A 17,975-nucleotide genomic window follows, 5' to 3' on the forward strand; every position below is an offset into this window, starting at 1 on the left:
GAGTCAGCATCCTTGCCTGAAATTGGGTTACAGATGTTCAAATTTTTTTTGGAAAATTAAAACCAGAGAAAGAACAAATGCCCATCCCTTATATGAATAATCCATCCATAATCCTACAAAGGCAACAGTACAATGAACTCACAAATGACCCCCAAATATGCCAACTGGGAGCCTTCTTATCGTTTATCTCCCATCCATGGGTAATGTTTTTCAAGGCTGAGTCAGTAAATCTATTAACAGATGCTAGAATATTCCTTACAGGGCTTTATAACACTTTTAATCTCTATTAGTTACACTTGGTATTTACTAAGGGGCTTTAAGAGTTCTTGTAAGAAAGTGCATCGACATGGGAGACTATTTGGCAAAGACAAGATTTCACAGGGCTCTGGGGACAGACGATCGTGTAGACATGAACCTTCAATTTCACGTCTAAGGGGGAATCTATTATAGCACAAGGCTTCTCCTATGTGATTGTTTGCAGGATGTTCTGACGTAGTCGAGGCATCTGAAGACAAGTGGCTGAAGGTACCCTTTTGGTGTAGAAAGAGACGGAGGTTCATTCTGAAGCTTTCTTCCATAAAAATGAGCTAAGGCATTCCCAAACTGGAGACAAACATACTCGGCAAGTTTATGTACAAGGGCTGAATGGTGTGATAAGGCAGGGCTACTGTGCACATCAAATGGGACAAAACTCAGGAGACCTGAGTTTCGGTCTGGGTTCTTTCCACAACGAGATGTGTGACCTTTGGCCCAGCTGAGTTGCCGCGTTCTCATCTACAACGTGGCGGAGGTGGAGAGCTGCTCTCTCACGTCTACTGCTGCCTGACATTCTGATTCAAATCATGCCAGAAGAAAAAGGGAGAGTAGGTCTTGCCTGGCTGGAAGAGCATCTCATACTATCAGGAATTCCAGATTCTTGCTTCCCTAAGAACTTCACTCACATCTTAAGAGCTCATAACAGCAACGGAAGAGGTGAATGAATGGAAAGCTTCCTGTCCAGCTGTTATATAAGTGGGCCTGAGGTGGCCCCTGTGTATGAAGCAAAAATGGCACCCATCTTGTTTACTTCTTCACAGCAAGCTAGGACCTTTAGCTCAAAGCCCGCTGGAGCCCAACTCAAATTCTCACACATCCAATCGCTTTAAATATACTCCAAAGAAACACATTTTTAGCCACTTAGAGCCTACCTACTTTACATACCCTGTGGAACTGCCCCCAACATGTGCCGCAAATAAGGACGAACCCTACAGCTACAAAAAGACCCCGCACTGCAGTTGCCTTTTGGAGCTCTCTGACCCAGAGACTCTCCACCCTGTTGCTGAGTGACATCACCTAAACACGTAAGCCCCCTCTTCCAATTCCTCTGACTCCCCAGGGAGCTCCCTCATCCTAGTCCCCTTCTGGGTGGTGGCCTTGCGCCACTGTCTCTGGAAGGTCTCTGACCATAATGGACTCCCTTCTCATGCCACCCCGTCCAAGCACCACCCAAACAGAGCCTGCGTGTTACTGCCTCTCAGGAACCTGTCTCTTCCTTTATCAACCCTCAGGACCCCAAACTTACTACACCAGGCCATCTGACTGAAGTATACAAATAGGCTCCAAAAGTATCAAATATGGGCCTGCCTTCTACCCAGAAATAAGAAGAGTGTAAGTTCCCTGCTACTCAGCAACAATTCTGAGAAACTGAAGAGTTGACAAGTCTGCTGAAGGGCTGGAGACCTACGGAAGGGTTGGTACTTATCCCCCATCCAGGGCAGGGGATTGTTCATGAATTCCTGGGCAAGGAGGAAGGGGTCAGCTCCTTAGCAAAATGACTGATGGGTCAAGAATTCCCTCTTCAACGTCCATCTCTCCTCTTAGGCCCTCTCTGTCTTTAAAGTTTCCATGGGAAAGAAACCCGCTCTCAGCAGAAAATCTCATTTCTATTGGGTTGTGCTGAACTGGTAAGGACCTGTGTAGGCCTGTGGTTAAGAGCACAGAGTCAGGGGCCAGACATCCAGTTAGAAGGCCAGCTCTGTCACTCACTAGATGCATAACCCCGGGCAAGTTGCTCATCTCGCGATGCCTCAGTTCTCTCCCTCATCAGGCTGTCGTGAGAATTTGACTGGACACATTTTATGTGCCTCCTCAGAGTCTCTCAGCTTCCCTGGCTTCTGAGGCCTCGGCCACTTACAGAGACCCCTGGGTGCCATGGCTGTTGCCGCCTCGGCCCCTCCTGGCTGACTGTCAAGTTCTGAATGGCTTCCGTCACCCCCCCAGAGTGGTGGGAGCTACAGTAGCTCCAGAGCCTGGCCTGACAGACCTCCACGCCCAGACAGGAGTGAAGATCCGAGCCGCCACATGTGGTGTGTGGCCTCCTCAGAGGCTGCCGCAGGGGGCTGGTGACACAGCCCAGAAGGGCAGGGAATTCGCGTCCACAGGCAGACTTTCTTCCCCTTTCTTCCTTCGTTAGAAAGTCCTGAGCCACAGCTTTCCGAACAGGCCTCCTGTGCCACCAAACATCTGTCTTGCTTCCCCTCTCCCTCACTCTCACTGCCCTGGGGCGCACGTAAGACCTGCCTTAGGCTCTGTTTTCCAGAGAACCCACGTGAAATCATAAGTAAAAGAACTGATACAGGTAAAGCACTCAGAACTTCACTGTCCAATACAGTTGCCACTACCCGTATGTAACTACGGAGCACAGGAGATGTGGCGAGTGCGAATTGAGATGTGCTGTGAGTGTAAAAAAAAAGACACAGTGGATTTTAAAGACTTGGTACAAAAAATATTAAAAATCTCATTATAATTTTATATTGATTATATATTGAAATGATAATATTTTGGATAATTGGCTAAAGTATATTATTAAAATTAATTTCAGCTGTTTGTTTTTATTTTTTGAGTGTGTCTACTGAAAATTTTAAATGACATACGGCTTCCATTATATTTTCTTTTTTTTTTTTTAATTAATTAATTAATTAATTATTTTTTTTTTTTTATGGCTGTGTTGGGTCTTCGTTTATGCGCGAGGGCTCTCTCTAGTTGTGGCAAGCGGGGGCCACTCTTCATCGCGGTGCGCGGGCCTCTCACTATCGCGGCCTCTCTTGTTGCGGAGCACAGGCTCCAGATGCGCAGGCTCAGTAGTTGTGGCTCACGGGCCTAGTTGCTCCGCGGCATGCGGGATCCTCCCAGACCAGGGCTCGAACCCGTGTCCCCTGCATTGGCAGGCAGATTCTCAACCACTGCGCCACCAGGGAAGCCCCTCCATTATATTTTCATTGGACAGCTCTGACTTAGAATTTAGTACCTTGTAAGCCTACAAAAGATGTCAGCCATTTTCATTTCTCATCCCAAGAAATTCTAGAGATTTGCTGTCAGTAAAGTCTAATGATAAAAAGGGAATGTGGGAGCAGAAAGGGAGACAGATAAGGGAAAGGGAACAAATATTTATGAATTATACTTTGTTGCTAGGCACATTATATATCATGCACTATGCGTTATTCTCCCTATTCAGCAGATGAGGAAATAAAGGCGCAAAAATAAATTTTCCTAAGGCCACAGAGGTATTAAACAACAGAGCTGAAATGTGGACCCGAGTCTGCTGGACTCCACAGTCAATGCTCTTTTCCATCTATAGTACTGTCAAAGGATTGACTTTCTAATGGTACAGTTTAGATAATGTAACCGAAATTTTTTTGGCATGGGTGAGGGCATCCTAGAATCCCTTAAATCACCCACACAGGAGATCACCTACACTAAAAAAGTTAAAAGCTGCTGCTAGACACAAATCAATCAATCTCACTCTCTCTCTCTCACACAGACACACACACACACACACCCCTGCCGTGGGTACATGGGAATGAAGTGATCATACACCACGGTCTATGGCACGTGGTCACAGACACCCATGAAAGCCCCTCATTTTGTATTTTTTCTCCACCATCCTCTGCCTCAATCCCATTCCCCCATTGGCTCTCAGTCAAGCATACATAATAAACATTCTTCCAACCTACCCTCTGTATGTTTATTTAGAAAGACAGGTGGCCTTAAAAAATAAAGTGGTATTGTGTGCAAAACTGCTTTCTTGTTCTTATTTATTTCACATTATTTCCTAAGATCTAATAAAACAGCTGTAAGTAAACATAATCCATTCCTTCTAGCAGCTGTACCATATTCCATAATACGTAACCACCATATTATACTTATCTTTTCCCTAAGTGGTCGCCACCTACATCATCTCTGACTCCTTTCTACCACCCATGATGCTGGGATGACCACCATCATATGTCTACTTGGTGAAGCTTTGCTAGAGTAAATATCTATGAGTGGAATGGCTGGGGCACACCCTATATGCAGCGCTAGCTTCACCAAGTAATGCCGGCTTGCGCTCCACACGGAATACAGTTACGCTCGCCTGCCACGCAGGAAGTTTCTATTTCCTCCTATCCTTCCCAGCACTTGATAATACCCAACTTCCTGATTTTTGTCAACTTAAAAGGTATCAAGCGGTAGTTTATTAGAATTCACGCTTCTCTGTGTATTGGTCAGAAGAATACCTCTTCATATTCTTCTTAGCCTTCAACAGTTGGGTGGAAGATATTCTAAAGACCTGGTGTCTGGAGTTGCCACCAATACAAGCAACTAAATGTCAAGAAGGCACAAATGTCTCACCTCAAAGGATGGAGGACTATGGATACAATGCTTTGTTCTCCCAACTATGTCAATGTTCTGGCCTCACCGCGTACATCGATTTTCTGCAGATGTAACTGCTCTAGGGCTCGGAGATTTGCTTGTACAACAAAATCTCATGGAAGCAGGGCTGGTATTGCAATAAATGAGTGTCCTATTATCTTTGGGGGTATTTTTTCAGTGAGACAAACGAGAACTGGGGTAGCATGAGCTCCAGTTTGGCGGTCCTGATGGAGCCACGTCCAGCCCAGGGGAGGCGACCCAGGCTACTGTGCTTATAGAGAAACAGAAAATCCATATTCTACCCCAGCAAAGCAGAATTTAAATGGGGTAAGGACACTTTGGAATTTTATTTAGAATAAAATTTTTAATTATAATTTCTTTTGACTTGGTTTATAAAGGCAACGAGTTTTAGATCAGAACCTTACTTTCTTCTTAGAGATTTGATGATGGAGAGCATAGAGATTTGATCTGTTAGAGATCAATCTCTTAGAGATCTGAACTGTTCAAATTTGGGATGTTTTGACATTTAGATATTTCTTACGCTATCACTTGGGCTTCTCACACACCTCTCAAACTGGCTGGATATATTTCTGACAGGGAAATAGGATAGGGAGTCCATGTGCAGCCTAGAATATGAATGTTCCTTAGTGTTAATTTAATGAAAATACTCTCTGTAACCATTTCAGAACTTTCTGGTTAGTCAAATTTATCCTAGAGAGCAGAAGTCAAGTTTTGGTGGGAGGAGGTCCAAGCCGATAAATTTCTCCTCTCCTTCCCTGAGGGGGGCAGTCACTGCTAAGTATCAAATCCAGTAGGTTAAAAGAATACAGTGGGAGCCTCCAGACCCCTCCCTAATGTCCCCCCAGGAGGCAGCAACGCCAGCTGCTCTTTGCCTTCCTTACTCATCCCTGGGAGTGGAGGGGAGAAGGAAGGATGGGATCCTGTTGGTGAGGGTAATTTGAGGAACTGAACATGCTCAGCTCACACCCTTCTGGGCTTTTTCCTTTTTTCTCTATCGCTTCTTCTGCCACGAGGTAATAAACCTTCCTCTGAAAAGGATGCCTACGACTGTCCAGCTCTGCCTAGACACGTTTAACGAGGCGGGGGAAGTATTAAGAAGACCCAAAGGTCTCAAGACACAAGCCATGCTCGCTTATCCAGATTTTACTGGTAATAAAGATGATATTTGGATCCCCACCTGGCCAACTTCTCTGAGTCTACCTCTCATTTCATTCTGAGCTTGGGAGGGGAAGAAGGACTATATCTTCTGGTCTTCTCCTGCACCTCAACTCCCTACATCTGACTTCTATCCAATTCTAAGTCCCCTGCTGCTTTTGTATGGCTGATGGACTCTGTCGGTTAAAACCTATGAAAACATTTAATCACAGTCACCAGGAACTCTCACTCAAAACTTCTTTTGGACTGATCAGTAACAGATGGCCTTAAATCAGTATCTGATGCTGGGAAAATCCACCAGCCAAGCCTCGGTAGTTACTCAGAGACATTCAAAGTCCCCAAGGCAGACAAAGACGTGGATGGGTACTGACTGCTGACAAGCGGAGCAGCCGCAGCCAGGCATGGAAGCTGCTAGGGATAAGAATCCGGCCAGGAGGACTCAACTGGCAGAAACTCTAACTGGTGGTGGTGATGGGGCGATGGGGTTGGGGAGGAGGGGCGGTCTACAAGAAAACACTCTGGTGGAGAACGGGTGGAAAGCAACAAAAATCAATGCTAAAGGAACCAAGATGGAGTAGAAAAGGTGTTGGGCTATTTTTCTTCTTCCTTTTCACAGCCCAGCTCTCCCTCTCTCTGGTGGATGGCTTGCTGCAATCAGAGAACAGCAGAAGGGGAAGGGGATGCCAGCATTGTTCCTAGAGCCTAGAAAGGTGAGGAAAACTGACCCAGGCAGGTGTCTGAAGGTGCTGGGAAAGAAGGGCCCTGTTCTGAGTTTCAAAATGGTTGCCTTTAAAAGGAAGCATTTAGATTTCTCCAATTGCTATTTATAGTTGGACCAGGAAAAGAAAATTTGGGGCCATCATGGTTTCCTTCCATAATGTTAAAAATGATCATCTACATGAAAGCAAAGAGAGCAAGGGGGGCTTCATGAGGGGCTTCAGGTTTCATGAAAAAGAGGCAAGTTAGCATTATTTTATTCGTCAATGAACCTGGCGCTTAATCAACCCATGTTGCGTTCCAAATGGAACCACTCTAGTCCCCACATGGGTGACTCCTTCAGACAGTGACGTGAGAGCTGTACCTTTGGAATTTTGCACGGTTTTGGTCTGAGTCATGCAGAGAGGGAGAGAAAAGGCAGAGGAGGCAGAAGAGCAATGACACCAGGAGAAACATCATCAGTATAGTCATGATTTTTTTAAAGACACAAGAGAATGAAATTGACAAGTTAAAAAAAAAAAAAAAGAGAGACAGAGAGAGAAAATACCAAATTACCACCAAAGTTTTACATGGTAAAGATGATTAACAATTTTCATGCTTAAAACAATGGACATATGTTTTGAAGGCCTCCTAAAAGTATTGAGTTATTCCACTGGACACTCTGACACCTACGAACAGAATCGCTTTCACTCATGCTGTCTCCATCACACTGTCTAGACTCTTTCCATCCTTCTTTGCCAGGCCAGTTTGCTCCTAGATTCGGGCCTGCTTCTCCTGACACTTCCGGACTGGGCTGAGCCTCCCATGTGTTCTGCCCTCCCCTAACCCCGCCATGTTTACTAGCCCAGTGACTCAGCAGAGTATACTCGTGTTACCAGTGCATGTGTCTGATGGTGCACTTCCAGCTCGCTGACTTTTTTCCTCTTTTTCCCTTACATCTTCACAGAGTCTTGCACATAGGTATCCCTCAGTACACATCTGCTGAGCTCAACTGAACTACAGTGGCATAAATACCTTCCTGGAAAATCCTCCCAGTTCCCCAATGGCCAGTGTGGGAGTCCTTCCAGGAATGGCTGGCTCTGACAATGCCCTCATCTCGTCTTACTAAGGGTACACTCAGCAGCCTGTGGCCGGCAATGGATGGTGAAAAGGGCTTCCTGAGGTCGGAAGGTCACAACATGCTCCCCCTTTACAGTCATCCGATCCATGACTTAGAGCCCATTAGAGTTGAAAATTTTTAATTCTTATCTCTCTTGGAGTACCTATACCTGACCACAGGAGAATCCTTAATGAAGCTTCAAGTAATCAGAATTCTACCTGACACCAAATTTACTCATCATATTTTAGTGTGAGTTTGGTCAAACTGTTCAAAAGCCACATGATCCCAAAGATTTGTGCTTCGGGCAAAATAAAGTATGGTGTTCGTAGCTCTCAACAGTGTAGTTCTTTATATGCCAGTACCAGTTTTTAAAATACCAATATCCACTTCATTTATATCCACAGGAGCTCAGTTTTTAATGCAATAGGCAAGAGCCTCTGAAGCTCTCTGAAACTGTCCTGTGTTTTCTCACTGTGGTTAGAAAAAATCTGTTATGTGTTCCTGGGGAAAGACTTCTTATATCCTAAAAGGACAAGCCTTGACAGTCACAGAAGTGATTATAATGATATGTAAAGTGTCCGCTCACCTTTACTGAAGGTGATACCTTGCTTTTTATAGCTTTCATTATGCTCTTAGTCCAAATCCGCTGCTAATTTGTAACCCTGATTAGTAATGGCCAACAATGTATGAAAGACTCGGGATGTAACTTCTGGTTTAAAAGTGCACTTATCCAATTTACTGGCAGAAGAGGGCTCGTCGACCCCACTGGAATGTTCTTCCTAGGTGATTAGGTCGGCAGGGACATCTTGAAGGAATAAGAACATCTGGCACCCTCCGTGCGCACCAAGAATGGTATTTCTGGGGTGAGCATGCTGCCCTGGGCAAGAGCAGCCTTCTGTAGCGCTGATGTGAGCAGATCCTGACCACTGTTTATTTGAACATTCCTAACTGCAAATGAAGTGCCAACTACGGCTCCCAACTCAGGACAAGGACAAGCTCTTTGGTGTCTTCCTATTTAGTGAACAAGGCTAACAGACCTAACTGTGCCTGGTCTCACACTCAATCAGAACCAAGATTTGCACTTGTCTGTGCAACGAGGCTGATCATTCGCTCGGGCTACCCAGCCTGTGATGGGGCGGGTCCTATAGAATGAACTGCTTTGTGAAATTCGAGATGAGACAGGGCTGCACACAGCACCCCACCTAACCTTACCCTCAAACTATGCTACTGAAAAACCCTGGGAGAGAGAGGGATGCAGGAATTTATATACAACCAAGGTCAGCCTTAGGTAAAATCCAGGAGTAGACAAACTTGGCCTTGGGTCTCCCTCCTCCCCAGTACTCTGCATCATCTCCTTTTACGCTGTCACAGCCCCACTAGCATCTGGTTGCTTCTGCTTGCCTACGCAGCCCCCCATCATGATCCCCAAAGAACCAGTGCACCCCTACTACCCAAGCCTTTTGTATAAGCCATTACAACACATGACCCCTGTCCCCATCTCTCTTCTTTGTTTCCTTTCCTACCTCCATCCACACAAGGAAAATTACTTCTCCATCTTCCGGACCACCACGGAAGTTTTACACAACCGCTGTTTTAGCATTTTTTGTATCACATACTTCTAATGTTGGCCCGTTTCTCCCCGCCCCCGCCCGCCCCCGGCTAGACTGTGACCTTATTTGAGGACAGAGGCTGTATTTTATTCACATCGTATCTCTAGGGCTCTGCACACTGTACCCACAGCAAGTATCTAATGACTGAATGAAAAGAGCTCATAGAGAAATTGGACGCGTGAATCAAATGATAATTGTCAGTCCAAAGATCTCATGGATGGTGAAGATAGGATGGCTTTGTGGATCTAGGGCAGCTGAGAAGGCTTCACTAAAGAGAGGGGACTGGGTTGGACCTTGGTGATGACTAGCAAGGAGACGCAGATGGTGAATTCCTCGGCTCCACATTTCTACAGGACTTCGCACTTGACAATAACTTTTCCTCCAACTGCTCTGTTTCCCTCTTGCCCTGTGTCAGAGGGAGACCAGGAGGCTCTCTGCCTTGTGTGATATTTCCTTTCCTCTCTCCCCACACCCACCCATTAAAATACATTTATTTAAAATCTGAAAAGAGAAATTCAGCCTGAATTCGTTTGGGTGATTGTGAATTTCTTAGGAGGGACTTTTTTAAAGCATTCCTCATAGCATTTAATTAAACATGGACCATAAAAGAAAAATCAATGGAAATAAAACCCAGTGGAAAATGACACTGTTGTCAGAAAGAAAGATAAAATTGCATCATTAAAAATCTTGAATTCCTAAAATGATCAAATTATATTAGGTATCCAGAAACTGCCTCTTAGAGACAATGGCCATCCATTAAAAAAATGTTTAGTATTTAATATAACATTGAATACTACAGTATTTTTCTAAGCTCTTTTATATTTGTACCTATTTTTCTTACACTGAAAAATCTTGATTCCTAAAAATGTTAACAAACTTACTCATTTGTTTTATTTCATAATATGTACAAAACTGTTTTAAAATTGTAATGCCAACATTAACAATACAAACACAAAATGAAGTTTAAAATTTTATGTTTTTGCCTTTAGAATATATCCCACTCAAACTGTACAGTCAGAGAACTATGTTTAAAAGCCCTTAAAATGAATATTTTCTCTGTGTGGTTATGTTGCTGAGATCTTTACACAGATTTTTAGGTTCTTCATTTGTTTCCGTTCGGTTTTCATTTTAAGGTTTGGGGGTTCTTTTCCTTTTCTGGTTTTAAATATGTAAACATTTACATCTTTCAAAATTAAAAATAAGAAGACATAGTGAGAGAAGTCCCAGGTCCATCCTTATCCCCCTCCATCTCGAAGGGAATGTTTTTTTAAATATCCAGTTTTTAAATCTATCACAGAGCACTCTGATTTATAAATAAAAACAATTAACAGAGAGGTCTTTGGAAGAGAGGATTCCTTTCTGACCAGGTGCTGTTTTCCCCCTGCTTGCTCTCGGGGCCAGCTGAAGCCTGTTACCCGAGCTCCCTTTGTCAGAAACCCACGGCTCCACTCGAAACCTCTGCCACTGGGAGACTAGCCATTATTCTTTTTCGAGCTAGACTCATGAACCTGCTGGAATACTTCAAAGGAAAAACAAGTGCCTGTGCTACCTGCTTTCAAGATTTATTGTTTTTTAAATGCTACCTTGAGAAGTTGGTCTTCTGGGCTTGGGAAGGAAAGAGAGGCCTCCTGTGGGAGGGGGCCAGCTTTCCCCACATCCCCAAGTGAACAGAAGCCAGCTCAGAAAGGCCAGGGAAATGGCAGGGGGAGCGGGGGAGCTGAGAATCTGGGGCCAACTGTAAAGTCGGCAAGGTCCAGTTCACATTGCCAGATCCAATTTTAAAAAATTCAAATTGCCCCTGAAAGAGCAAAATGGGTACAATGTAAAAATGTTCTAAGTTCACTGTCCAGTGTTATTGCCAAAAACCCACTGCCATTTGGACATGCTATAAGAGCATTTCCTCGAAAGCCACATAAACTACATATTTTTTAATCAAATTAAGGTAGGGGGATACTGACAAAATTCTATATTGATGATAAAGTGTTTCAAATGACATCCTGCCCTTGGAGTTTCCCGGATGAAAACAAAAGCTGGGAAATGTGGTACAGGCAGCTGTTTCTCTAGTTCTGGTGTAGGAAAAGGCGTGTGTGGGTACCAACGGCCTGCCACAGCCTGGAGACACCCCCAGCTCTCCGAATCGGAGGTGACAATCACAGGCTTGGCTACAAATCACATGCTAGCCCACAACCAACACAGGCTGATTAGTGGGCACGTTGGGTTTTGGCGCAAGGCACACGAGGTCTCCCCATGCCTGCTGGAGCTAAATCGGGGCCAAGAAGGGGGACGGCCCACAGGGACGCATTGAAAGCCAATATGTCCGCTACTACAGATCAAGCCACGCCCTGAAACCCACAGGAAAGATGCTACCAAAGACAAGGAGACACCTGTCTGTGGACCCCCAAAGGAAACCACGAACCTCCAAACCTCTGCTCAGTGATTGGTGTCACTGCTTGAATTTAAGAAACCTGCAAGGAACAATCTGGGTCTTGCAAAACAGCTTAGTATTCATATTTAAAGAAAAAAAATCAATCTGGTTTTTATTTCCCTGCTTCCGAATCCCTTGAATAGTTTATTTCATTTGAAAATGGAAATTAGCTAATTTCATTGTTCTCTCAACTTTTTAGTTAGCTTGTATTAAGCTTATTGCAGTCATTCTTAATCCCTATATTGTCGATCTTATTACTTCACCCTACTTTCTCTTATTCCAGCATTCATTTACATTTTAACGATTTCACTTATCCACCCAGCAAATATTTACTGATTGCCTTGTATGTATCAGCCACTGTTTCAGGTGCTGGGGGCACAGTGGTAAACAAGATCTGAGCAAATTACATGAGATGCTTGGCAAACTCTTTTGGAAAGTGAATTTTTAAAATTTTGGTTATCCAATACATGAATATACAGTCTGCTCATCAGAAGGAAGCTTCTTCTTGTTATGACTGTGGGACACATGAACACTGCACAAAGCTTCTGCAAAGAAGTAAAAGTAGGACTTCCCTGGTGGCACAGTGGTTAAGAATCTGCCTGCCAATGCAGGGGACACAGGTTCGAGCCCTGGTCTGGGAAGATCCCACATGCCACGGAGCAACTAAGCCCGTGCGCCACAACTACTGAGCCTGTGCACTAGAGCCTGAGGCCACAACTACTGAGCCCACGTGCCACAACTACTGAGCCCACGTGCTACAACTACTGAAGCCGGTGTGCCTAGAGCCTGTGCTCCGCAACAAGAGAAGCCCACGCACTGCAACGAAGAGTAGCCCCTGCTCACCAAAACTAGAGAAAGCCCGTGCACAGCAACGAAGACCCAATGCAGCCAAAAATAAAATAAATAAAATAATTTAAAAAAAAAAAAGTAAAGGTAGCAACCACTTATAGAGGGCTTACTCGATGCCAGGGATTGTTCTAAGTTCTTTACCCATACTAACCAAGTTAATCCTCCCAATGACCCTCTGGGTCATTATAATTATCTCCATTTTACAGATGAGAAAACTGAGGCCCAGCAAGCTTACATGAGTTCTCTAAAGGCAGTCAGTGGTAGAGCTGGCCTTGAACTCAGCAGTCTGGCTCAAGATAGCCTTTTTCTGACCCCGGTGGGGCTGAGGCCTCCTTAAGGTTTGCTTCTGACATAATGTAATTTAAAACAGCAGGAGGCAAGAAGAGGCGTTTGTTGGGAAAAGAATCATGTTGCAGAGAGAACTGGCAATAAATATTCCTGATTGGCTGCCTGATAAGGATGGAATGGGGTTTGGAGAATTTCATACTCTCATGAAATAAACATGTGATTTTTGACCTTCCAGAAGTGACAGAAACTATTCAAAGTATCCCATTTTTATATTTTCCCCCTTTCAGCCTTCACTTTAGACTGTGCTGTCCTGGCGGAATCTTGCTCACAATTGGCTGTGGCTTCCCAAGGGCTAAAGAAATGCCCAGACACATATAACCTGGGAAACAGGGACACATCTACCTTTGGGAACATCAAAGGTCAGTCGTGCTGCTTGCAAAAGCTTATAGCGTTCTGCACAAAACCCCCCTCACTGCAGAAAGGTTGAAGATTTGCCAAAAGCCACAGAATTGGACCTTAACATCTCCTATAGGTACCTAATCAAACTGGCCCTCCTGATAAGTAAACTCCCATGTCTCGAATCCCAGGAACATCACACAGATTACAAACCGCGGTCCCCAGACCACAGCAACATCATCACCTGGGAGCCGGACAGAAATGGAGACCCTCAGGCCTCACCCAGACCTGCTGGATCAGAATCTGCATTTTAACAAGAGCCCCAAGTAATCCATGTGAATATTAAAACTGGAGAAGCGCTGGAATGGTCACTAATTCCATTTTCTAGCTATTTAAGGCGCTGGGAGGGGAGCTGTTGGTGACTATTGGTTATAAACACATCAATCTCTTGAAAGGTATATTCTCAGCCTCACCTCGTGATTTAACTTGAAACTATCTTCCTGATGCAATACAATCTTCAGCTCGTTTTTATGGTAGATTTAGACTTTTTACAATCCAATCATTCCTGTGTGAGCAGATATTAAGGCTTCAGATGTGCAAAACTACGTTTCTTATGAGACCCAGAAAGAAATGGTCAAGAGCCCCCCATGTGTACGATGACTCACACTGGTGTCCTTTCTTCAGAGCAGGTTAATTACCTTTCCCAAATCCCAGCAAGTCCCTTTAGCATAGACCACAAACATAAATCTCAGCCCAGCTCTTGCCCAAGTTAACACAAAGTAATCAAAATAATAATAATAACAGCTACCGTTCGTGTGGTGCTTACAACACGTCTGATGCTGTTTTGACAACTTAAAGTGTAAAAAAAAGTCACTTAATCCTCACAGCAACCGTATTTTACACATGAGGACAATGAAGCACAGAGAGGTTCAATGGTCTGCCCGAAGCCACACAGCTAGTTCACGGTGGGGATTCTAATCCAGGCCAGCTGTCTCCAGAGTCCACACTGGTAACCACAGCACCACATGGCCTCTCAGAGTCCAAATTAATGCTGCCCAGGCTTCCAAGAGTCCCTTATTCAAATGCTCTCATAATAAAGACAGATCGGGCTTCCCTGGTGGCACAGTGGTTAAGAATCCGCCTGCCAGTACAGGAGACACGGGTTCGAGCCCTGGTCCGGGAAGATCCCACATGCCGCGGAGCAACTAAGTCCGCGCACCACGACTACTGAGCCTGCGCTCTAGAGCCTGTGAACCACAACTTCTGAGCCCGCATGCCACAACTACTGAAGCCTGCCCGCCTAGAGCCCGAGCTCCGCAACAAGAGAAGCCACCGCAATGAGAAGCCCGTGCACCACAACGAAGAGTAGCCCCTGCTCGCCACAACTAGAGAAAAGCCCGCGTGCAGCAGCGAAGACCCAATGCAGCCAAAAGTAAATATAATTAATTAATTAATTAAAAAATAAAGACTGATCACTTATTTAGGAGAATGTAATTCACTTCAGAGGTTTTAGTTGACAAAAAGAGAAAGAGAGGCTGGCAGCTACTAAGACATTATTTCACTAAGTTAAAACATTATTACGTCTGGTTTCTAATTCTTAGTTGGGATTGCAAGAGCACATGGTCTGCTGCTTGGAAGTGCTTTAAAATGTCCTTCTGCCTGTAATTGGTACCAGCTCTGACATTAAAACTGCACTGTATTTTCTATAAATGAGAAGCAGTTGTAAATGTTAAGGATTCATGATATTGCTGGCTTTGATTATGCATTAAATCAGTGGTCTAATTTCTCTTTTTAGCTGCAGATAACTCAACTCTTTTTGTAAGTGAAATCTTAAAGACAATACCAATACATGTGACTGGGTAAAGCCTTGGGCTTTGGTTGAAGTGGAGAGAAGGAAATCTCTTGACCTTTACCATCTGCCTCAGTATCCCAAGAAGGCCCGTCCCTAGAGCCCTAGAGTCCTGAAAACACAGAATGAAAAACGCCATGGGCAACACAGTGAGCCGCCTCTCCTCTGCACCAATTCAGCTCTCCTTAGACCCTCCCTGCCTGACTCTATACACAAGGTGAGGTCCTCTGCCTTATACCTGAAAGACCTCACAGGACCTGTATTCTCCCCTGTGAAGCTGAAGAGAAGGAAACTCGACGCACAGTTGAAAAGCGCACTGCCCAATGCTTGGCAAAACACGAATGGGTCACAGAAACACAATGAAGGGTGACGTTTCCAACTGCAAAGTAACATGGAGGCCTGCCAGGGCGTAGATAGCAGTCAGCTAATATATGCTTATTAGGGAGTGAATTTTGATATTTTTTTCTTCCATCGTTTCTGTTTGCACTGGAAGCAAAGCAGAATAACACACACTCCTAGGCACAGTACAGGAAAAGAACTGCGGTTTACGGTGCAGGAAATACAAAAACCAGTTAAGTCCTAACCAGTAATCATGACCAACCTCTTAACCATGAAATGCATCCCACTGCCTGGCCATCATCCCTGTGGGTGCATATAAATAAAATTTAAATTTACATAAATTAGTATTTAAAATAGTTTTAAGTGCTGTTTGCACAAAGAGAATGGCAAAATGGTTCCCAATATATTGATACCATTCAACAACAGGTAACAGACAACAGGTAGCACGTGTGGAACTGGAGGGGGGGCCCTCCCAGATCCCCCCTTCCCATCCCTTTTAACCATTTCCTTGCCATCCACCCCAAACTCAATGGCCATAAGTAATGGCTTGGGGTATGGGAGTACGAAAGCCCAGCTCCCTTGCCTGGGGTGGGTCGGGACAACTCAGAGGCAGACTGATCCTCCCGAGTCCCCGTCCTCTTTTGGACTTTGCCTGAGATGACACCCTTGCTTGGCTACCTTCCCTTCCCTGTCTGGGTTCCTTTTCCTGTGCCCCTAGGGACACTTCCTTTTCCTGCGCCCCTCGGGACACTTCCTTTAAAAGCACTCGCACAGGAGTGCCCTTCTCTGGGTCTGCCACTGGGAAACCCCGCCTAAGACACCACACTACCGAGCTCACTACCAGGAACCTGGGCTCCAGGCAAGCAGTTCTGGTGTGCAATTAACACAGTACTGGCCATACCCTTTTCCTACCAAAATCTGTTCACAAAGTTTAGCCAAAATTGATCTTATTTGATTAAAAGGTGGGACCTGGAACCGAAATATCATAAAGTCTCAGTTAAGAAGAATGTACAGGGCGTGGCGTGTATGGATTAAATACATGTTCAAGTTAATTTTTTTAAAAACCTTTCTATGATGTAGTAGTGTGCTGTCCTTACTAAGTTGAGCGTAAATAATTTAAATCAGTCTTCGGGGAGTGGAGTCAGTTTTGGTTTTTGTTTCTTAAACGAGGCACTCTAAAACTGCACTATAAACAAAAGGAAATAGGCTCAATCCGCACACATATTAAGATGAATCTTGAAAACTGCTTTTTTACCAAATTCTTTACATGAGCTTGCTTTCCTGTAATTTTCCTAACTCTAAAGGTTTGCACGTGGCAAAAAAAATTCTGGGTTCCCTTAGGTTGCATTTATTCTGACACCTTTGAAGCAAGTCCATCCCATGGGACTTGAACTGTGACAAACCCGGTGAGAGTTGTCGACCCAGAGGGGGCCAGCCTCGTGCTGCTGCATACCTCAGCTTTCACAAACACACCACAGCGCGGCTTACCTTGACTCCCAGGGCTTCTCCAGAAATGACAGCAACGGTCACGCCCTCCTTACTGGGTTTAGGGATTTCGTTGCTTTTCAGTTCCTGGTACCGAGGCTCCACCATCTTCTGTGGGCTCCTCAAATTAACCCACAGTTGTAGGCCGTGGACTGGCTCCTCTGAGCAAGGCATCTCGGCGTGCACGATGCCCCGGCCCGCAGTCATCCACTGCAAACACCAGACGGAAAAGAAGGAAGTGTGACCCGCCCTCTAATGAGTCCACAGGTGGGATGATTACCACCTGGTAATTAAGTCAGGCACCTTACAAGTGCTGCTTTCCGAGGAATAACAAAACGACAGAGACAGCTGCTGGGGGCCTTTCCAGTTTTCCAAACATGTCCCATGCTTCCACGTGTGCGATCAAATCATCAGCTCTGGAATTCACACAAACGGAAGAACCCCCTCTTTGGCATCCCTGAGTCTTAGATTGCGCCCCTAGATGGGGAGTTGTGGGCAGAGAGTAAACTGAGAAGTGCTCTCGGGAGACGCATCTTAACAAGTGAAGAAAGCAGGATTGGGCAGGGGGAGAAGCCAATCACCAATGCAGTTATTATACAACGGAGGCCTTAGCCGAGCCAACAGGGAGCTCTGGAGTCGGATGAAACTTCAGAATTGTCCCAAATTGAGGCTTTCCTATCCCCACATCAGCAAACCCTTGACTGTGGGCCACCGTGCAGTAGCGAGCACAACCTTGGGAGGGGCAGTTACCGGGGCAGAGGGCAGTGCCCAGGGCGGGATGCAGCTGAGAGCCATCAACAGCTGGTATTCGCAGCAGCTGGAGGACACGAGGTGGGCCTACAGGTACCCGTGGAGGCCCACGGGACCCACCACACCATAGGCGGCTGACTTCAACAGTAGGAACGGAGCCCTCACCGCTTGGAGGAAGTTACTGCCTCCGCTGTTGTGCAGACTTTTCAAGCGTTCATTTATTTCTTTACTAAGAGCACATGAGGGGCCAGCCCCAGATGCCAACCTTGGGATCTGGGGATAAAGGGATAGAACACGATAGGTAGGTTTCTTGCCCGTCTC

At 45.2% G+C, this 17,975-nt stretch overlaps 1 protein-coding gene across 6 annotated transcripts in view; it reads right to left on the reverse strand.

The window, feature by feature from the left end:
* The window catches only part of PIR (pirin), a 103,857-nt gene that overhangs the window by 42,494 nt on the left and 43,388 nt on the right, over positions 1-17,975 (reverse strand). For all 6 annotated transcript variants that reach the window (XM_007174237.2, XM_007174233.2, XM_007174236.2 and 3 more), the window contains exon 5: positions 16,908-17,114. In XM_007174237.2, coding sequence (XP_007174299.2) covers positions 16,908-17,114 — 207 coding nt within the window. The remainder of the gene's footprint in view (positions 1-16,907; positions 17,115-17,975) is intronic.

This window comes from Balaenoptera acutorostrata, chromosome X (assembly GCF_949987535.1).
Source record: "Balaenoptera acutorostrata chromosome X, mBalAcu1.1, whole genome shotgun sequence".
Lineage (NCBI taxonomy): Eukaryota > Metazoa > Chordata > Mammalia > Artiodactyla > Balaenopteridae > Balaenoptera > Balaenoptera acutorostrata.